Source organism: Battus philenor, unplaced genomic scaffold (assembly GCF_028537555.1).
Source record: "Battus philenor isolate CCGP_79_NKW_IND1 unplaced genomic scaffold, ilBatPhil1.0.hap1 SCAF_5, whole genome shotgun sequence".
Classification (NCBI taxonomy): domain Eukaryota; kingdom Metazoa; phylum Arthropoda; class Insecta; order Lepidoptera; family Papilionidae; genus Battus; species Battus philenor.
The window spans coordinates 7680157-7704333 of NW_027181715.1; the positions used below are offsets into that span (position 1 = coordinate 7680157).

Below are 24177 nucleotides of genomic sequence, written 5' to 3' on the forward strand. Positions count from 1 at the left end.
AGTTAATCCAAAATATATTGACATTGTAATGAATGTTGTAAAGTTTTAAACCCACTTATTTTTTTTATTTAATTTGATTAATTATTTATTACTTTTATTTGACGGAGATCGTTAGTTTTAACAATTATAAAAAAATCGGGTTTATAGATAGAATAAATTAAAACTTGATTGACGTGCAAACGCGCAATACATTTTGTAATTGTTGTAATTGTTTATTTACGTTGTATGTCATAATGTGTGAATAGGGCATAGCAGTATTAAGACATCTTCCTAAACGGATACACTTTTTGCAATAGTTTTCTATTTACCAAATCACCTCTACCATTCGTTTTTCTGTTACTCGTACAAACCAATAGAACAACATGGCCTTCTCAAGTTTAAGAACGTAGTTAGTGAATTAAGAAACGATGAAATATTTAAAACGTCTTATGATAAATTGTAATTGCATAATTATAATTCGAACGCATTTAGAATGTGTACTGTTCACCACTACCCTAAAAGTATCTCTTATGTAGTACACATTCCCGAAAAGTATCTTAAGATCTAAGTTATTAATTAAAATATTATTTGTATTCTATGAAATGTTTTGTATGTAGTCACATTGTAGCTAAAGGGTTAGTTAATTATTGAGAGTCTGTAACTAGTCGAAAGGAGAAGCAAGTTAACGATAAATATTGACGATGTTTCGGAGACTCAGCAGTAACTGGTCTTTTAGCCGCATTGGAGTTTGTGTATGTCGCTGATGTGATCATGTATCAATTGTTTTGATGTCAGTTCATAAATTAGTATAATATAATGCATGTAATTAGTGTCATTTCCATTTAAATCTAAATGGTTTGTGTTAATTTGATAGCGTTATGTTGGTCTAGATACAAGTTTATAGTCATTCAAAGGGTATATTAAGTTAAATTTAATACTTCCCGATCTTTTAACCGGCAAGTTACCTTGTACCAGTACAATAAGCCCACGCGCGGCCGCAGTGACGTGTTATCACTTAAGTTTAGAGCGGTGCGACGCTCGTCTCTTACTGTATGTGAATTAATTAATCCTTAAAGTTCTAGATCATATAAATATATATTATTTTTCAACGAATGTAAATGGTGATGAAGTGTTTTTCGATCGAAATTCTTTAAATTATAATTCACCGACATAATTCGATAAAAGTAAACATGTTCGTGCACTGGGCGACTCATTCATTATATTAATCTATAATCATAGCGAGGGAGGTAGTGTAGTGTAAATTGTAAATCGTAAAAGTAAACAACACGAGCGCATGCAGTCGAGGCGCGGCGCTAACACTGCCACAGCACGCGGCCACTAAATATATTGATATGATCTAGGATGTGTCGTAGGTGTTTTTCAAGTAGTGATCGTGTTCTAAGTCTTATGTTACGCCTTCTAAATGATATGAATGGGCTCTAGGCACAGGCGTGACGCAGTTCCCATAACCACCTTACACATCGATCTACAGACACCCGAATTCGTGGAGCTATTCCGCCATAATTATGAAGACGTAACACATGTCCAGCGTAATACTCGTAGCGATGCGAACCTTGCTAAGGAACACCGTAGCGCAAGCGACTTAAACAGGCTACGCCTGCGCCTGTATCCCATGTAGGCAACGTTCGACATTCGGAAGTAAGATTAATCACGTTCGAATAATTGTAGACAGGTTTCGAAGTTTAATATAATTTGCATTTTCCTAAGAGTTAGACGAACGATTGAGACAGTAGGTCGAATGGCCGTGTTATGGTGAATTGTGGAGATGTTTATTAAAAAATACGTTTATGAAAACAAAAAAAAAACCGAGAATTATTGTCACATAAACTTGTAATTACTAACGTAAGAGGAATTATTGGAAAAAACAGAAAAACGTTAAATAAACCAATTGAATTCAGTCGTTTGTTAATTATTACCTCATAGTCGTTTAAGAAAATGAAAAGCAATTATCGCTTTAAATATTTTAATACAAAAATGTTCGCTTACGACAATATCACACTCAAACTTACATCATCTATTTATTTTAGGTATAAAAACTATGACTTCACTTTAAATTATCGTTCTCACAACAGTATAAAAAGTTAAGCATTCACAATCACAGCAAGACGTTCGCTATATACAATACAGCTGATGCGGACAGGCGCACAGGATCGCAGTGACGGCACGTGGGGGCGCTAGGAACGCGCGGCGGCCAGAAGCACGCCCAGTGTTGCCAGGAGCACTAACGACGGCCGCGCTGACTCGCCGCTGCTTCCGCCAGTACCGTCGCCTTCATCTACCCACACAAATAATATTGAACCATTCGCCTATAACGGATGCAGTCTTGCAAGCTGATGTTTGCGCCTTGAACGCAAATATTGCAAGCGAATTAAAAGCAGCCATTGCAAATTTCTAAAACAAAACACTTATAAAATATCACTTACACCGACACGGCAAAGATAGAAGCAGTGTTACGTTTAATAGATAAATTATATGTAGCTTTGTAAAATAGTTTTTAATTTTTTTTAATCTTTACAACATTTAAAATAAATTTTACACTTGCTCTATTTTCTTTTAACTCAAACAACGGCAGTAATAATGTCGGTTAGATTTAATAAATCAATTGTTTAATTGATTAATTGTTTACATTGATATATCCGTTGGTAGTTGTGACTTTAATTCAACATCCTGATATGTTATATAGGGTTTTAACTTGTATATATAAATTATATGCTACGCTTTGACCGTGTCGTATAAGTGAATGTTCTCTACGAAGCTTTGTTCATGAGCTAGCATGCTTGATTGAAATTCACAAAATTAAAAAAAAATAGTAAGAATCGATATGATCCAAATTTGCTGGCTCGTGAATAAAAACACTATAAAAATTTATTCAAATTTTAATGTCGTGAAACCCACAACAATAATGAAAACGGTTTAAAAAAGCGAATTAAAAAAAAAAAACCAACCGCAAAATTCGTTAGTCGTTAGCTGTCATGCATGCAACGAACTTCACGGAGATGAAGTATATGAATAGCAAAAGAAATGAACGGAAACCTACGATGCGGGTGGGTGACGCCACAGCGGAGGACGTTAAGTCGCCCTCCTTAAGTATTGGAGTCCCGAGGTAACGAGAAACTACAGCCTAGCTTCTTTTGATTTAACGTTGGCAACTGAAAAATTAACTCCTCTTTAACAAATTGCTTTTGATGACTTAAACCTTTACCCACACATTCTAACTACTTCAAAATGAACATCTAGTATCTACCAAAAATTAAAAACTCATGCAACTTCTAAATAAAGATAGTTAAAGAGTATATTATAGAAGATATATCATCATTTGAAGTGAAACTACCGGGTACGATAATTTTCTAGTTGTTCTATATGCTAATATATTAGTAACAAAATATATACACGCATATCAATGATTAGCCAATTAGTATCGAACAAATAAAACATATTAATAATACAATTAAACTAAATGATTTTTACTTTTTGTTAAAAATTATTTTTGTTACTGTTACGTGCTAGGTTCAACAACATCTACTTCTTTATCTTATACATCTCGTTCTACACATGAGAAACCACAAAGAAATCATTTGACAATAAGTAAAATGTATAATTTTTTATCTGAATAACCGTTTGAAAAGGTTGTTCTAGTTTGTCTATTCTTTTCTGTCTTTTCACTAAGATTATTAATTCCTTGAGAAAGAATAGAATGTGATTATAAATATTTGTAAAACCTTGTAATATAGTCATCATAATATACATAATAGTTTTTGTTTAAAAACATATAATAGCCGGTTTAAAAATTATCTTTTGACTATTGTTTCAATCGTTTAAACGCATAAATTTATCAACAGCAGACACTAATATTTTACACGTAAAAATGCTTAATTAAATACGTTTGAGTAAGATTAGTGTTCGCAAGCACGCGTGCAAGTAAACGTCCCAAGCGACTAAATAACATGCAAATGTGGGATGAAATCAACGTACAGGTGACGCGTGACAAGCTCGCCGGTACTAAAATCACCGCTTATGTCTATAATCTCACTGGTACTCATATGCTCTCCTATTAAACTAACTGAGTCTTTGTTCTTTATTATATCTCTATGTACAACGTTCAGGAACTCTCCACCGAGGCTATTCCCTGAACCAGAAGAATGACCTTGGAGCGGATGATTTTACACCTAGAAAGACAAAACACACAAACACACATGACGTAAGGTGGACATGTGTCATGCACCTTCACGTACCGTGTGGGACAAACACAGACATTGAATAATTTTAAAAACACATTTGTGGTGCTATATCGTCAAAATTGTGCACGTGAAATATTTGCTAATTATTTAACAGTCTTGATCGATGTTTTATCCATGTTTTAAAAATAATAATCCATTAATTCTTATATACCGATCAAAAATATGCAGTTAACTTTGAAAGACATAATGATCATACACTGTGCACAAATAATTTTATTCTAGTAATTAAAAAATTCAAAGCATAAAATGTTATTGTGTGTTGTGTGATAGTAAATATATTGTGCTTAAACATTATGCACTTGTACATTGTTTTTAAATAAAATATTATAGGTGCAAAACATTTAAGCGTGGTCAATACAGGTAGATTCAATGGCGCCCAGAAGCCGTATCTATAACTCAGGACTCACCGTCGACCATTGTGCCCAAAGACAAGCTCCCTTGCTTACGAACCACGATGTTCGTAAGCCAACCTCGTAAAAGCATTATGATCTTTTAGTAACGTTAATGTATTAGCACGATAGAAGCTTTAAAAATTAATATCGAAAAATGTATATTAAAGTTTTTAATTTGTTAGTATATAACTGCTGTTAAATAATGATAGAAAGGTAGTTTATGATCATTGTTATGTTAAAAAAAATGATACATGACAATCGAACTGGTTTGCTGAAAATAATTACAAAACATATAAAATAACAAGTACATGTCGGATGGCAAGGATGTTATACAGATAAGAAATAAAAAAAAATTAGTCTCTAAACTAATAGAACACAATCAAATACAATGAAAACAGGAACACGTAATGGAAGACATTCACACAAAGATTGGCAAAAGAACAAACATATAATAGTGGCCAGGTCGGCGACGGTCATCCCTTCTTTGAAACTGTAACACGAATAATAGTAGCTTCAGAAATTTTCTAATTTATAGAATAAATTGCCAGTCATGACAACGAAAATATTGCAAAAAAAATTGACAAAGGATTATTATGACCTTTAATGACTTTTACCTTTGCCTTTTGACATGAGTAAATTAAAAAAAAAACTACTAAAAAAATAATTACGAAAAATTATTTAAAACCTAATAATAATTGAAATTAATGCTTTACATGTTGCAATGATTTATCCGTCAAAATTTAAATACGCTTAACAATTTTAAATGTTCTTTTTTAATTAAAATGTTTTTCTGAAAACCATGTTATCAAATTCACTCGATTCTTTAATCGGAAGTGATCGGGGCGTCCATGAATCTACCTGCATCGAAGAGTATGTCGCCGACGTCGTCATCCGCAAGCGGAGGTGAATTTGTGTCCGTGGGTGTGGCTGAGAGACGCGCGTTACCTCCGACGGTCCCGCTTGGCGCACTGCTGCAACCTAACCACCAGTATGCGGTTGACCGCGGGAAAGCTGGCTTGTCTGTGTCCACCTGTAAACCGTTTTTATAACTTAATTTTAATAACCACATAATCTAGACGCCATATATTATATACAATTAAAAGAACCCTATGTAGTAACTTCCAAGTTGTCAAGAAATGTTGCAAAACGTGAAATAGCAGACATACACCACGTAACAAATAAACTTTCGATTTTTATACAAAATAGATTCCATAAATGCTTTGTCTAATCAGAATAAGTAATAGTAAATATGTAAATCCATTACGAGGTCTCTCAATTATGGTCCCATTGATTATGCTCGAAATTTTTCTAAGAGAACTAGTCAGGAATGAGGAGATCCGTAGACGAACCGACATAATCTTTGAACTTTTAAGTCCAGCGAAGGGTTGTCCACCCTTAAATGCACAGACGATCTTTTTAAGATCTTCGAAAGATGCTTACAACTGATCTTACTGGAAATATTTGGAGAAGGCCCATGTCTACTAGTGGACGTTTTAAACAAAAATAATCATAATGACGATGAAATTTATTACGTACACTAAATGTTCTGTCGTTGAACCGCCAGTAGGAAGATCCTTTGAAGAAATACGTGTAACCATTGGTGTATTGTAACGCAGCATCTATACTATCTGGAATGCCTTCCCAGTTAGAAAGCGGTTTGGGGTAAGTAGATTTGACAGGAGGGCGTTGAGCCGGATCGAATCGCCAGAACTTCGCACCCTTGTAGAAGTAAATTTTGCCATTACCAGACCAAACCAATGCAGCGTCAATATTATCTGGTATACCTGTGAAACCTAAAATGTGTATGGATAGATTAGAGTGGGTTAATAAGTATCTAATATAGTTGAAAGTTGATCAAGAATGGTACATGTTGGCCACCATAAAATGTGTAATGACTACTAAAAAATAAGATTATGTCACAATTAGCTATTTTAAGTTATAATTTCCCTGAATCAGCATTGTATTCGTTTGTTGTTGCAACTCAGCGAAATTTAAATTTCATGTATTAACTTACGCTAATTATTTATGTTTGGATAATCTCATTATTACAAGGAGTCATCAAAGATTGTCTAAATAAATATAATAAAATAATGTTTAGTTACCATTATTATTGATAATTTTTTCAGTTTTTATATTAAATGGTAGCAAATATTAACAAAAAATTTAAATATAGTTGAACAATGGTTAAAAGTTTATTAATTTTAATTCATTATTTTTATCATTGAGTGTGTAACAACAATACCTTCACTAATATCCTTTGGATAGTCGCCATCGATATTCTGACCGTTATATCTCCAATATTTAGAGCCCTTGAAGAAGTAGGTCTTGCCATTCTTGTAGGTGAAAGCGGCATCGATGTTCGCAGGCAGGCCGGGCCACGCGCGCGATATCAGTCGGGGATAACCAGCTGCTACGCCACTCTCTGTTAGTCTCCAATAGTGTTCGCCTGTTGACAAAAATATCCTTTATGAATTTTATTTCAAGAGACAAAAGACTTCGCATCAATTGTTATAAGATTTTCTCGAATGTATTTGAGTAACAATTCCGTAAGAAGATGTATAGTAAATAACACATTAACAAGCTCCAGAACCCTTAACAAGCCATAGAGAGGGACGAAAGTAACCGTGAGATCCCGGCTGATTGATAAGCTGTAGTGGCAGTGGGCAGGCAGATGGCTGCTAGGTCCATGTAGGTAGGTAGAAATTAAAAAAATATTTAAAAAAACTTTACCTTTGAAAACAAATGTGGCTCCGTCAGCGGAGTTGAAAATGGTGTCGATAGATGGATTGGCGCAGAGAGCAGGGTCTTCAGCAGATGTAGGTGGTGTGGTTGCCCGTGGTGCCGATGGGCGCGATGGAATACCGCCAATATCCAACTGAGTTTTGTGTCCATACAGAGCCTGTATTAAACAAATACACATGTGAGTTCTTATCGTGTGAAGTTTCCTATATAAACACTGTACTAAATTTTCACAACAAAGTTATTGTTGTATTCGAACATGTTATTGCCGTTTAAGGAAACTCAAAGAAAAAACATACCTGGATGCCTTGGATATCATCTTGGTCAAGCTGGAAGGCAGGGTCGTATCCTCGATAGAATGGAGCCATTAAAGCTGATCGAACGTCACTGTGTGACAAGCCTAAAGAATGTCCGAACTCGTGTGCTGCAACCTGTATAATACAAAATAATGCTTAATAATAGAAAGAAATTATCTTTTAATTATTTAAATGATTACGATAACTACCAATGTATAAATGTATTTAAATAATTTTGACGCATTTGTATGATAGAACAGTTAATTAAAAATATTATCACATTGGTATTAAAAGAGTTTTAAAAGGTCAAGAAAAAACCTATGTACCGTACTAAACACATGTACGATGTAAGTCATATTTGGTACAAGTATAGTTTTATATTCTTCAAGCTTAATCATACTACTGACAAAATCTACAAGTCAATGACCTGATAGTGTCTAAAATTCTCTTTTACTTATTGCATTGTTCAGAGTTTTTTATTATTTTATAAGAGTCTGTATGTGTTGAATCCAGAACCCATTAATAACCACATTTAATAAGCATCAAATAGTACTTCTCATTATTTTCAAAATCTTACGTATGTAACGACTCATTTCATAGCAGTGAAACAATTGCCGACCGGGGTAGTCATGCCATATTATCAATTGTTAAGAACTCTTTTAGTTAGAAATTACTGGCTACTATGAACTATTGAGTTTAATAAAAAAAATCATAGGATATATATAATAATCATAGGATATATATAATTGTGAATTACTGCGTCCTTAATGCAAAGGAACTGTTGTATTTACGCTTTATTGTTGAAAGACATAACCGCCATGAAAATCATTAAACGCGTCACGCTATCAAGCCGTTCTCTTTATCAATAAATGTTGTTGTAAAATTTACGAGTTATTTAGTATTTTAAGGAATAGCTTTATTAAGTTATTATTTACCTTGTTCGTGCAACATTTTTGATTAACTTGTTATGCTTAAAGATGGTCATATATCAGTAATGTTTACGTGTGTATGCTAACAAGATTATTTACTTCAAATGTTAGTTTATTAATTAATGTACGTACTTGGAAGAGATTGGTCCCGCGTCTTGAATTAATCGTCCACATTTCAGCGTCATCGAAGTGAGCATCACCTCCATAAACCTACAATTAAAATTACATATTTATCATTAAACTACACATTAAGTAATTAAACAGTAAATATTTTGTTAAAATAAATTAACTATTTATTTTCAGTACATTGATCGTCATTGTCGTGTCTAATGCGTTGCATAGGTTTCACCCAAAGATTGCCACTTTGACGCCTTGTGCGGCCCACATCCAGCGACTTCTTGCGATCTCGACTATGCAGCCTGTCCACCTAGTGGATAGGGTATCCACACCGCTTACACCGACTCGCAGTCACCACTCTACAACTTTTCGGTAACAACGGCCGGTGGTTGCACAAGCTTACGAACAATTCTTTCACCATCACCTTATTTCTGACTCGCTTTCGTAGCGAAGCTCCGAGTATAGCCTTGTCCATTGCTCTCTTTATTTTCATAGTTACAAATAATAATGTACGTATACCATGTCTGCATATGTATAATTTCAAATTGGCTACGCTTTCAAACGTTTTTCATTGCTCTTGATTTTTCATAATAAAAAATGATGTAGACAATAGAACGGGAAATGCATTGACATAAAAATAACAATTTATTATCATTAATGGATTCAAATGTATCATAAAGTTGTACTTACAGGGAAATACGCATGGGCGAGGGTTCCACCAGGTCCGTCAAACGGATCACCATCACCATGTTCTCCCTTTTCGAATCTGAAAAATGTTAATATAGTTTTCTAGTGAATGTAAATAATCGCAAAGATTATTAAGTAAACAGTATTCCCTAAAACTAAATATCACCCCCCCGGCCTCTTAAAGATCGCCAAAATGATCTAGCTGCCCGCAACTAGTGACTTGACGCGACCCTTACTACATCGTCGGTCCACCATGTGGTGGTTTTTTTGACGCATCTATCAGCTTGTGGTAAAAAAACGTTAATGCGCTTAAAAAGATTGAACTTCTACAGTTCAATCGTCGCACGGAGCGCAGCGTACCATCAATCACACTTTTGTAAGCAAATGACCTCGATGATCGAAAAACAATTTCTATTGTTTCTGATAAAGTTTATGCTAAGCCGTTTATTAGCCCTAAGACGTTTACAGTTTCATCTGACATGAGTTCATGGAACAGAAGAGTCTGTAAACTATAAAAAAACAATTAAAAAATGCGTTACACTCTGCAACTTATTTTGCAAGTTATGCAAGGAAAAATTTATGGATTATCTTTTATGTATTTTTACCATTTTCTTGTTGGTCGACGAAAATACATAAGAACCCCTCCGGATATAGTAAATTAAAGATGCGTATAAACACATCCTTTGCTCGTTGTGACTGACGAATGAAATAAGATGTGAATTTTCTAGTGCTATCTCTGTCAATATACTGTACTCTAGTTTGTACTTTAACGATATTGAATTTTTTATTTCAACGATTTAATTGAACACATGAAACCTTAGTTGCTGTAGGCAGAAAATTATAATAATTATTGTACAAATTACGTCACGCTCTTTTTCATTGTAATGACGAGTTATTGTGACATAAACTGTTTTTGTACATATGGTAATGAAAAAAATGATCAACTATTATTGTGAAACGCTTTATTTCAATTGTAGCGGATTATCTTTATAATGTTATAATTTTTTTTGGTAAAATATGATTTTACCGTTACCTAATAAAACAATAATTTTATTGTATAACTTACCTAATTTCAATATGCACTTGACCGGAACGTTTTTGAGTGAAGGTAAGATCCGTGTAATCAGACCAAACTGAAAATGCTTTAGCCAATTCAGCGTCGACTTCGGCATGATTCAGCCGTGAGGGATACTTTGAGATTTTGTAAGTAAGATTCTTTACACGCCACCTTGAGCCTGATATGAAAATATGAAATTAACGTGTTTTAATTATATTAATACATAAACAAAGAAAATTCATTAGTGATACAAATAAAGAAAGTTCTTGAATTGTTTCTTTTTGTTATCAGTACATCAGTTCATTGACTTTGTAAATCGAAGATCCCTAGGATCATATAAGAGGTTACGGTTAATTGATATAAAATGCAGACAGCGTTTGTTGATTCGCGTAATATAAGCATGTAACATTTAAAAGTATAATATGCAATTCCATACACATTTGTATTATAGTAGCAAATCACGTGACCACACGAAGAAAACAAATCCTCGTTTCATGGCTTCAGAGGCAAAATTTAAAAGTTTTGATTTCTTTTAAATTTCAGGTCATAAATTTAAATTAATGGGAGATTCTTTAAATACCGGGAAGCACAATTTGTTGGTTTATCTTTTTTTTTGTTTCTCTTAAAAAAAATTAGATGTTTCACCTTGCAATGCGTATCTTTTAGCACGACTTTCACCAAATCCAACTTTGTCACGAACACCACATCTCGGTAAAGACATGACTTTTGCTGTTTCTTCATCTAGTTCACCTGAAAACAATTCCAAAAATATACATGCAATATTTGTTGACAGAGTATCAACGTTTTAAAGTAACTTATCACGTATTACTTTTTATTGTTTAAACATCTTAATCTTTCAAACGAGTACTGTAAATATCTTATGTGGTAATAGATCATAAACAATGTTTACGCTCAATAGATAAACGGTCTTGAATATTGTCGTCGAGGAAATAATTATACAAACAATGTAAGTCGTCGGAAAACGTGAATCCAACCAGGAATGAAGGCAATCTTACTTATAAATAGTTAAAATTCAATTACGTATATAGCACAACCATTCTCGCATTAATAAACTAGTAAATTTGTATTAAGAGCTGCTTAAGCAAAATACGCACGTACTTTATATTGGCTTATGGAAAATCACAAGCAGTTTTTGTCCTACTCCTAAACAAGTTTTTGGTTAAAGTCGACAAAGGATTCTTGTACTATCGTACTATTAATCGCATAAGAGTATCTAATGTACAATGAGTCATTGGACAAGTATGCTATCTAATTTTCTATTCATACAAGAATATATGTTAGTTTTAATGGACTTTTAAAACAACGTGTTTATCGTGAGCATGAATTATGTATACGTGGCCTATAATATGGCGTTATTTGCTTACATAATAGGTTATTCTGTGGTGGACTCCAACTGTTTACCATATCCATTACACGTATGAATGCGAAATTTAAGTTCTACCCAGATAATCGTATATTAGTAGCAGAACGTCCACGCCACTCACTTAGGTTTAATACAAACCTAAGTGCCATCTGGGAAATTTGTACGAATTTTAAATTCTTAAGATTTAGAGGGTATATTTTTTGCAAATGACGCAATACGCCAATTGTCGTATTAAATAATTAGGACGAAATTTTATATGTAAAACATTAATGTACACATATAAAAAATTATATGATTTCCAATATTTGTGTCTTTGACAATTACACCATAAAAAATATTGATAATTGGATTTTCAACGTTGATTTTCACACTACTAGAAACGTTACGGAAATCTCCTATTATGTTCATGGAAATTAAGTAGTAACAAAGTAATGTTCTAAGAAAAATATTAATAGAGAGATCAAACTTTACAGCAAATAACAACACGCGTTCACGTGTAGGATCTTGTGTCGTTGTCACATAAACGAGGTCAAGACGTCTTCGATGTGAGCTATTAATTATTTCTATTGCTCCAAGTGTACAATTTAATACGCGTATAGTCACGATGCACGTATAAATTAAAATCCCAAGATTGCTATTATGTTGGAAACAATTTCAACAAACGCTTAATTCTGAATATTTCCACAAACACGGGTATTTCCATGAACTGTACAACAAATGTAAATATTAGTATTTTTATTCCCAACATCCTAAACCAAAGAAATAACACTATATTACCTCCCAAATAAACATTGCAATGGGTTTAAACTTCTTCGGCTTAAAATCTGTGTAGTTTTGGAAAATAACTCTTTTTAAACGGCAATTACATAAACAAGTAAATAAATTGAATCATAAGTTTTTTTTAAGAAAAATTTTTCACGACCGTAAAAAAAGTTTTCGTATTTTTTAATCTTAAGAATCATACAGGTAAAGAGAATAGTATATAACCAACCTGTTGCATTAAGACCTGCGAAACTTTGGAATTCTGCGATCGCTCGGCGCCAAGAGCTTTCATCCATGATATGTCCACTGGAAGGATTCCGTACAGACGGATTCAAGTAACCATACTGTGCTAAATACATCTGAAAAGAAAAAAATATTAAATTATTTTTCACTTCATTTTTTGTATAATTAATTTAGTTAAAATAATTGTAATTTAATACAATAATACATTATGTATTTAATATACTTCAATTCAATTTTTTTTATATTTTACTGCAGAGTTTAGGAATAGTTTAAGAAGAATATTTTTTATTTCGAATAAAAAAGGCATAGTTTTTTTAAATAGCCCTTAGTTGAAATAAAATTAAATAGCTAATATCCATTTAATAATTAATAAAAAGGATAATCAATGGGTTAGTAACAGCCATTTACGTTATGTCTATAGGTTCGGATGATTTCCATTATGATAAAATGTTTTTTATTACATCAATATAAAAACCGCGTGATATTTTTTATAGCTGTATAAGCTTGAAAATATAAATAGTAAAATAAATCTAAATATAGTATCACTTTATTACTTTTAACCAGGTTATTTAAGACTACAAAAGTATAACGCGTTTTTATAGTTTTCTTACTTCTTAGTTTATTGATACTACTTTTAAATTACTATTGCTATTAATTGCTTTTATAGGTTCTATTAACAATTATCAAAGAGCAACACAAAATTACTAGATATTTCTTACTATTACTATTCCATTTGTACATTTGTGATAAACATTAAAGTATTTTTTAAACATAGCATAATAATGAAAACAATTTATAAAAGAACATGACATCATGCAATAAAACTAATCAACATACATATTTCTTCGATTATTAACTAAAATCAAATACATATTTTGTATGATATGTTTTATCATTGTTTATGACAAGGTTACCCCCTATTGTTTATTGTCGTGTTTTTGATAAGCGATAACATTTAAAATTAAACTACAGTGTTTGTAATGTGATAATTATGATTATCACTTGGATTAACCAAGTGTACGTGCTTTATTTTGATTAAAATAATACATGAGAAACTAAACAAGAGCTACCTACAAAAATTGTTAGATGTATACATCAATTTCACCTTCACCATTATCAGTTCTTGCAATCTTTACTAAAACTACAGTATGTGCATGTGATGAAAATATTGTTTCAGTTCTTACGAAATTTTTCGTTCCCCCTGGCGTTTTCTCCAATATTCGAAAATACTAGAAGATAAAGTAAAAGTTTACTTGCGATTCTGCTAGCTATACAATACATTTTTGCAATATTTATTTCAAACATGTAATTTTCTATTCTATTAGCAACATACTAACTGGTACTGGACATATTGATATGGAAGTACATTATTCCTCTTAACGATTGTATAATTGTTAATAAAAATATTTTCGTCAACTTTTATTAAAGTTAACCTTTGTTATTTCTCTCTTTAATTTAATATCTTAATACGCTCGCTTGTATAAAAAGAATTACATATTTCCGTTATTACGTTTTCTCAGTATAATAATGAATAGAATGATCTTATAAGAAATAAGTAACTCTTAAATTCAACCATGTTTTCTACGAATGAGAAAAATGAAAAATGAACTCTGTTACACCAAAAATCAATCTACCAGACGAACAGTCATTATCGTGTAACACCTTTAAATAAGATCGTTCGTTATAATATTTTCTTGTATAAATGAAAAAAGATCGGAGACATATTTTGGAACATAGGTGTTTTACATCTAACTATTCACTTACTTATCTTATACTTCATTGCAATCATGTCGAAACTTACTAAGAAAATTTGATTGAAATTTACACAAAAAGATAACATAGTTAAAAAAAAGTAAATCAACGAGTGGCTTTTTATAAACTAAGAGATTTCATATTTAAATGTATTTCAACGTTTATATGTAAAAGAGACTTTACTGATTTTTGTTGAAGACGTCAAGATATTGGTGACCTTGGCGGTTGTAGCGGAGTCGACGACGGTGGGCACGTGCCCTGCATCAAAATGCGTCGCCACATGTGTCTCCGACTGGCACCGCGTTGCCCTCCTCCGGCTCTTTGTTACCTCTTGCCTCGCTTCGGGGAATACTATTCACGACGAAGTCTACCACCTCAGTCAATACCCCCAAATGCACGTCTCCATTGTATTATCTTGTAACGTATAAAATTGCGTACGCATTTATTATGATAGCGTGTTTAAAATGTATTTTAAATTTCTGACGATTATCATCAGCTTTCTCGTCAGAATTACGGAATTGAAATATCATAAATTGATTATGAATTTTTTGGAATTTTTATAATGCATGTTCTCGTCTCATCTCTAATGGTTATCAGTATATCAATGTTGGCAATCACGGAGACATAAGCCTTTTCTAAGAAGGTGATTACGGAAACTAATTAACAAAGCTCAATGCTGATTAGTGGATCAAGTTATTATATTTATGTAAATTTCTCGAACATTTCGTTTGTATTTTCAATACAGAGATAATCTTAGAAGCATTGTCCGTGGTTGTTTTTTTAAGTCACATCATCATGGGGATTTTAGTAGTTGTTACCATAGAACCAAAACAAAACCAAATTAATCAAAATAGACAATATTTGTCAGGTGATTTATAAATATATTTTTATATTATTAGATGTGATGTTATCATGGTATTCGACATAAATAAAACTGATTCTAATGCTAATAATAATTAAGATTATGTTTATCTTTCGACAAAAAGTTATGTAAAGATTATGTCATTCCACTACATTATATTCCGTTTAGTTTTTGGGTACGTAGTATAGGTGTACGACATGCGGCTAGCGTTCGTTGACATGCGTAACGTTGTTTGACGTACTGCGTGTATGTGTGTATGTACTATTTGCACATAGAGTATCACAGCATTACAATAATTTTATTTCATACATACAGCACTACACGGAGTGAATACCAATTGTAATAACATAACTTACTAACAAAGTTGCTATGTGAGTAAATCTTAACTTTTTTTGTTAAAGCAGTTTTTGCCGCACTTACATGGAATGAAAAAAAATTGCAGTATTATGTATTGTAAATAATTTCAAAATGAATGTTTGTTTTTCCATCTAAAGTCAAAATTTACTATTTTACATGATTTAATTGTTAATACTTCACTTTCACAAAACGCTGGGTGCGGGCAGCGCGAGATCGGTCATTGTGGCTTCACTATATACTATAACCTATACCTAACAGTGGGCCTCTACCAGCTTACATAATGCTAATGATGAAACATACATTCATAACAATAATTTAGCAAAATTAAAAAGTAATTGGAAGATATAGATGTGTCAGATGAAGGTGTTCCCTAACGTTAAACTAAGACAATTGAAGGAAATGATGATCAAAAAAGAATAAAAAACATAGTAAAAAACAGTTTCCGACAAGCAATGTACAAGAAGCAAGTACAAAATAGTGGATTTTTTTTTTGCAAATCGACAGTTCACCGTAAGGATAATCATGGGTAGCGAAAAACGAATGACTTAAAACTGTAATTTGTATGGGCGTATCGAGGTTAGTGTGTCCAATGAATAACGGTTGGATGCTGGGCTTGCGTCCGATCGGTTTGAACGCCGCCGTTGGCCTACTTTTTAATTTCATTTGTTACAACGAACCACACACATTTTTAGGACAACAATTATGAGAACACTAAATATTTAAGAAAAAATATAAATATTTTTGCTACGCTAACCAGTTTGTAAATAAAAAAAAACTCCACGTTTTTAACCAATAAGAAATAGCTGTGTGCAATTACTTCAATTGTCATCAGCAGATCAATGCAATCAATCAAAGTTGCGATAAAATATCACTATTTATAATACAGAATACATTTATGTTTCGTTACTCATACTTGCATTTTATTTAATAAAAATAAAATAGTACTTTTGTACTTGTAGACAACAGTCACTTCCGTTGAGGCGTACCTTTGTTTGTTCTGTGCGTATGTTTGAATCACCCTGTTAGGCGATGTATTTATCGCTGTAAAGTACAAATACACTTTTACGGAAATTTTATTTAAAATTGTATGTTTAACACGGAATGTTGAATTTGATCATTATTTTTTATTTCGAGCACTACAGATTGTGTCCCTTGTTCGTCATTTTAAAATTTGCAAATTATAAAGGAAAATAACAGACAGCATTGCGAAAATACATACAATTTTTTTTTTAGATGAGGTTTCGGAGATGTATAATGTATATTAAAAATAAACCTTAAAATCCGCCTAAATCGTACACTTATAAATCAACAACTATTTACTAAAGTTAATCAATATTTACTATAAAAAATAAAGTATTTACACCATATGTTGCTGCTAGTATACCGGTATTATGTTCAACAACTCTTTCATCTAAGACCCTGGTTTAGTATTGAGCCTTTAACCCGAGAGCCAAGTTGGGAGTAAGGCCTTTTAGCTGAAACACAGGTTGAGAGTTAAGCCTTTATGTTGAGACCCTCGTTGAGAGTTGAGCCTTTTGAGCTGAGAGCCTAGTTTCGTTTACTTACCGCAGATAGACTAGAAATAAACTATAATACCATGTAAAAAACGTTTGATAATCAACGTTAGAATGATTTCAAGTTCGTCATGCGGGCATTCGATGATGCTTTGTGTCATTACGTACATTATACGTATTTATCTCGGTTCGCAACAATACATAAGTACAGTGTGTGCCGAGCGCTTGCAACAATTTGTTATTTTGTTGTCCTATCCAAATCGTTATTTGTATTCACTCGACAGAATATGTATGTTTTTTTTTTCGCAATAAGTTAGATGTTAGGTCTGTATCATAGGTTCTCATCTGTATTTTTACCTCATTACTAAGCGATTCATTTGTTATATTTACCAAAATCAAAAGTTAATTACTAAGATTTTATTTAAATATGCTTTCGTACACGGTTAGAGGCTTCTTGTGAGGTTTTATTACGCAACTAACAACTATGTTTTATCGTATAAAAGAATCAGAATTTAGGAAAGAACAAATATTTAATTTTTGTCTTCTCCTAAAAACGTATATCTCACGACCCTACTAACAAATCTCTCATTTTCTTAACTTGTCGCATAACCTACTATACTCAAATATCGTTAAAAGTGCGTCTCTAATTCCATTTTAGGAACATTATTTCGGATTCCATTGCCATTTTTATCGATTGTTACAAACTGATGATATTCTATAGTTAGTTAGTCTTACTACTTTATTACATAAATAGAACACTAAATGTTATTAATTAAACACCATAATTTTCACTAATGTATCAATGGATAATTTTTATACAAATTATATAATATATAACTCTACAATAAATTTAATAAATAGAGTTGTATAAAATTATGATGCATAACACCTGATTGATTGAATTATTTATAATTATATATTCCTGTAATTAAGATTCTTTATGTGCAAACAAAATAATGATAATAGGTTATTTACTATATATTATACCAACACGTGCCTTCGCCCGTTAACTTCTGGTACTGTAGAAGTATTCTGCGCATGACTAGTCGACACGATAACATTTGCGACGAAGTTTTATATCGTAATTGGATCATTTAAATTATTATTAATCTGTTTAAGTATAACTATTCATAAAAGTCATTACAGATAGTGCACCCGTTAACATAATTCAAAATAATAACAGAGATCTATGATCTATTTCGTAGTTACCTGAACGTTTACCAACACGTGTAGATATAGGAACGCAATTTATTAACACGTTTAAATAATTACATTCATTATTTTTTATTTATATGTTTTTATAATTTCTCGTTTCGTACTTGTTTGTTATCTCTACCATTATTTATATTTTGATAAATACAATAGGTTTATTTTTTTATTAAATCACTTGGTATGAACATGTACTAATTAGCGTACAATTATCTGTTTGGTTATTCTATTGTGACACAAAAACCTTATTTCTTAATCTATTTTCATTACATCATAAGTATTCTCACATTATAATTTTTGTAATATTTATTAATGTATTCATTTAATTCTCTATTATCTATAATTTTGTTTAGCCATAAACGTATCATATGTTAGTTATTAATTATCTGTTTCAATAATCTATAATTATCAATTTAGTGCCTTTAATCATTATCACATTGATTTAATAAATAACCTCTTTTATGATTAAAAATTACCAAAATTAATAAAGTCGCTATATTGATAAAGTAATTAATATTTACACATTCAATTATAACCAGGGAATGCAGTTTTTATTTCGGTGGTACATATATTAAGAATGTTAGGCTAAAGAAATCGTATCATAAAAAAGCGTATGTAAACGCAAGTTCTACGTTGAACATTTTTTTTATAAACCTTAGTAGCTCGACATTACAATGGGCAAGGTGTGTCTCCATTATACTATCATCACGGTCGTCTAGAGCATAAAAATGAACATAGCTTTTTCTGATGCTAGTTCTTGTTTTAATTATTAAATCTAATCAAAGATTACAATTAATTGACTATTTAATAACACGAGATCAACAAGAATGCCCGTTACAAGTAAACAAACATCCTGCGATGACTCGATATAAAAATCAAGCAAATAAACCTTGGCAATTAGATACTTATAGAATACATAATTAATACGGTTCTTGCTATTGTTGTCTTCTGTTGTTGCTGTGTACTGTTTTTCAACTGTTGTTACTGTGTTCTTAAAATATAACTAACGACTATTTTAAGATTACTTAAAACTTATTAAATTAGAGTAAAACTTATGTTCTTTCATACAATGTGGGTCAATATTTATATAAAATAATCAACTATTTAATATTTTAAAACATACAAAACTGTGACTTTAATTTGGACTTATTTACTAGCGGTTGAAACAACATCTAATATCAAGATCAATCGGTCAACGATCGTAAACAGATCAATTTTTTGTAAAAAAATATATATTTATTTTATCTTTACCGTTATTTTTAATAAAATTTATTTTTTGGGTTTCGTTTCTTTATTTTTAACATGTATATGTGCACATCTGTTTGAATTTGTAGGTTTACTGGGTTTGAAAGGCAGAGTGCTAAAGCAAACGGAACCTCGGCTTAGACCGCCATATATTTCCTTCAAAGGATCGTAGCCGACTAAGCTCTTATCTCGAGATAGAGACTGGACGCAAGAGAACCTCGGTATACGCTGTCAGTAGAAATGTATTTTCCAAATTTGATTCAGATTTTTCGGTACCGGAGATAACAGAACCTCTACCGGTTGCTCAGATTTAAAACAATTGTCACCAACAAATTGTTAAAAATGTACTAAAGTCTATGTATATGTATACTGCTTGTTAACCTAGTGTTTTGGCAGGATAACATATATAAAGCAATTAGACGTAGTAGTGGGCTGGGTATTATATAGGCATAGCGCCTAGAAGTAGTGACCACTGTGACCCTGGAGTTCTGGAGTAAAGATCACTAAGGAAGATGCTGGCTGTAGGGCGATTACAACTGGTCCTATTCGAAACCTGTGGGAGAAGTCTATGTCCAGAAATTGTGCATACTTACGATTATCACAGCCTCACAATTGCGGTAAAAGAGAACTAAATAATCGCTTAACGAGCTAGCTTATCTCGCATTAACGCTCTATCTTATTTATTCGAACACGCAATAAATAATGACAACATTAATTACTTTCAATTATAAAGTTATCGACAAAAGTTTTTAATAGAAACTATCGCGTGTGAACTAACATTTTCCTGTAGTAGAAGGTAGAAAATATACTTTTTTCACAGTGCATGTCTGCCCTTTGTACGGTCGCACGCACATTGGTCACGTGTATGCATTGTCTTTACTTTTCTAAAAGAATAGACTATGATCACCTGATTATCTACAATCTTTCCAACGTGTATTGAATTTTTACTATTGCGAGTTATAAATAAAGAATTACAAATGGCCATTTTTACTCGTGTGGTTATAAAGGATGATTGATTACAGGTGTTAACGCTTTAAAAGGAATGTATATCACATTTCTCAAAAAGCTTTGGCACCCATTTCCAATCCTCGTATAAAGTGATCCCTCTGAAACATGTCACATTGTTTTTTGTATTGGACTTGGATGCGACAGACCAATAACTTCAGGCAATATAAAGTTTGCAGAGGCAGATGGTATACAATAATTAATTTTAATAAGTCGTCGCCGTCTTTTCAGCCCGCTGTAAGGTATAGAACCCTTACAAAGATATCGATACTATCATATACTATAAACCCCAAGCTTGACAGGCGGGTTGGGGATTGCAGTGTAGTATTATGGTACGCAGAGAGAGGACGCTGCTTCCCGTCCTCTGGAAACTCTTGCAAACAGTTTGTAGGCAGTTTACTGTAATGTAATCATTTCACAAAGTGTGAATTATATAGGATTATATCCCGGGTATGGAACCAACGACTGACGATTTTAAATCTCAGTCCTCTACCGCTGGGTTACCGCTAGTCAAATTTTAATATGTAGTAATCCTAATTTGGAAAAGTTTTTTTTACTAATTAATTATTACGACATTTATAAATTGATATTATTAGCATATATTAATTGAATGAAAATTAGCTAGACATCCATACCTATAAATCTTTTACACCCATAACCAAATGTATGTACATAATATTATTATCAATGTTTAAGTAAAGTAAACTAGTGTAGTTAAGTAAAACATAGATAAAAATGATTTGTCATAATATCTGCGAGTTGTATGGCGAACAATGAGTACAGGACGGCGGCCGTGGAGCGCGTGTTGAAGGTCGGCAGGCGCTTCCTGCGTGCGTGCCGCGCATGCACGAGTTGTCGCCGCCGCATCATGACTTGTCACAGGTGTCAATCGTAAAAACACTGACCGAATGCGACATCTCTAGCGCGTTGACCGTTACAAGGAAATATACATCTACCAGCTTCCCCGACACACGTTATTCGTACCGTCTGAAGTTATTGGCCTGTCGCAGTTCAGTCCATTTAGAAAAAAAAAAATAATAAATCGCAATCCAGAGATAACTTTATCTATTTAATATCTTAATAATAAACAAAGATTTATTTTACTTGCTGCAATTGCACATTTAGTAAGCGTAAGTACTTGTCAGAAGCAGCAGGACAGTGGAAGAAAAGAAAAATGTAAAGCCGTCACTTAACAATCTCGTGTGTCCCTTTTTAATCTTGGCCTCCTCTTTCTTGCATATACGACCGCTAGTGGTGACTAGAACTTATGATTATATATTCATGGTAATGTATTTTAGAAAATGACATTTTTTGTTTTTATATTTTAACTATTTTTCCACGCAATTTTTCCGTTTGGTTTCTCCATATGAACTTCCTTGTACCTTAACGATGGAATAAAAATTAATCTACTAGCCGTACTCGAACCACATTTTATTTATTTATGCGTATATTTATGTATGTGTTTTTTACATAGATTTTTCCCTTTGTCGTGCATTTTTTTTCATTACATTTAATATTTCATTACATTACATTAATTATATTATCATGTAGTGAAGCTCTTGCGCTCCATGGAGTAACTGAGCGGAAGGCTCTTTAAAAAAGACCTTGACTTAAGACTATCACTTGAATCACGTTTAGTATTTTGATGACGTACCTCCGTCATGAGTCCTATAATAGAACCATCCTATAATAGGATAATGACCGCATTTTTCTAATATGTTTGAATTAAGAACTTCCAAATTGTAACTTACTGCAAGAATTGTTGTGCATAAATTATTCATAGGCTAGCCTTTAGCTTTGAAAAATAAATTGAATTGCGCTATCGTCACAGCTGACCCGGTCGGTACATATGTCGGCGGCGTTTGAAGTTACATCATACTATTAGATGCAATCTATTAGCGGATTACTTTAAAGTATGGCTGTTATGTTTACATTTTTTACAGACCTAAACTCGGCATAAACTTCCAGTCCCCCATATCATTGTTGACGAGGCTTTATTCTTGGAACTAAGCTCATTTCATGTGCTCGTTAAATCTCACAAATTTAACCGTTCTTTATGTTATCTTTTCTCTTCCGCGAAATAAAAAAAATCTTTGAGCGTTAAGATATTTTTGTAGTGCTTATCTTATAGACCACAGAAACAAGCAATCGTAGTTTTTTACCATTATAATACTAATAAAAAAATATTACTGTTAATATTGCAGACTCCCAGAGTGTTAATACTTCAAGAACGGATAATTGTGAATTAAAATATTATATTTAAATTTATGACAATAACGAACGAGTATTATCCGGGTGAATTGTACCGGTTAAGAAGGTTATTTGCAAAGTTCAACGCTCCAAACACCGTAGGAAATTTTACGAGAAATGTCCGTTCGATAGTGCATGAGTCGAATTTTGATACTGCATTAATCGCGAAGTCAGAATCGATGAAAACAAAGAACATCACTGGTTTCACGCACTTTCTGACTGGGCCATTGTTCTTCGCCCAGGAATTTATCAGGATAATGACCCTTCCCCAAAAGGGTACATTAATCATAACAGTACTTATTCAATTAACAGGAAATGCTTTTTTTAATTCAGTCACGTAATATTTGCATATACTTTGAACAAACAACAAAACAAAGATAATTTTGCAATTATTCTATTTCAAAAAAAATTGAATTTCACTTTCGTGATAAAGTATCATAAAGGAACGCGTATTTTTCGTCTTTAGTTAAGCGTATCCTAGTAACGACTTTAGCAGTTCAATACTTTTTATCACAGCTGATTCAGACATTGTCCCACTCAGACCACTCATTTAATTGCATATGTATGCTTCAATATGCATAGATTGTCTACAGCATACTAATGTTGAAACAAAAATAAATACTAGGCGAATTTATAATATGTAATTTTTAAAAATGACATTTATATATTAGTAATTTTGAATTGTTATAAAAATCCGAGTTGGTTTTAATCGATACAAATATTTTAAACACTACTTTTTTAAATTTAATTATATCTCGCAAAATGTTTTAATAAAGACACCTTGGTGGTAGACATTTTAACGACATGTTGGTTGTCTAATACCTGTTAATGTTTAACAAAGTATTAGATGTTAGTAACCTTTTTTTTTAAGAAGTGACAGCTGTTTTATTTAATATTAACAATAAAGTTATCAACCAGCTCTGGTATCTGAGATTAGTCCATATATGTACCATTGATTAGTTTATACATAAAGCGTGAATGTTTTTGTACACGAGTTTTTAAAATGTGTATGTGGAATTTTAGACAAGATTCTTGTTTTCTGGTGACACTTTGTGTTATTTTATAAAAACATGATCTTAATGATAATTAAAAACAAGTTACTGTGATTGGTTGGTTATTACAGAATGGTTTAAAATGGT

The 24177-nt window shown here is 32.3% G+C and overlaps 1 protein-coding gene across 8 annotated transcripts in view; it reads right to left on the reverse strand.

Moving 5' to 3' along the window:
* Positions 1 to 1946: 1946 nt before the first annotated feature.
* The window catches only part of Mmp1 (Matrix metalloproteinase 1), a 32442-nt gene continuing 10211 nt past the window's right edge, over positions 1947 to 24177 (reverse strand). For 2 of the 8 annotated variants that reach the window (XM_068772355.1, XM_068772356.1), the window contains exons 3-13: positions 12831 to 12960; positions 11101 to 11205; positions 10465 to 10633; positions 9402 to 9477; positions 8727 to 8804; positions 7669 to 7800; positions 7361 to 7529; positions 6873 to 7076; positions 6167 to 6423; positions 5489 to 5660; positions 1947 to 2275 (exon numbers count right to left, since the gene is read on the reverse strand). In XM_068772355.1, coding sequence (XP_068628456.1) covers positions 2175 to 2275; positions 5489 to 5660; positions 6167 to 6423; positions 6873 to 7076; positions 7361 to 7529; positions 7669 to 7800; positions 8727 to 8804; positions 9402 to 9477; positions 10465 to 10633; positions 11101 to 11205; positions 12831 to 12960 — 1593 coding nt within the window. In that variant the 3' untranslated portion in view covers positions 1947 to 2174. Of the gene's footprint in view, positions 2276 to 3037; positions 3150 to 3972; positions 4167 to 5488; positions 5661 to 6166; positions 6424 to 6872; positions 7077 to 7360; positions 7530 to 7668; positions 7801 to 8726; positions 8805 to 9401; positions 9478 to 10464; positions 10634 to 11100; positions 11206 to 12830; positions 12961 to 24177 lie in introns of those variants that run through there. The other 6 variants (XR_011108835.1, XR_011108833.1, XR_011108832.1 and 3 more) reach the window with 6 other exon arrangements.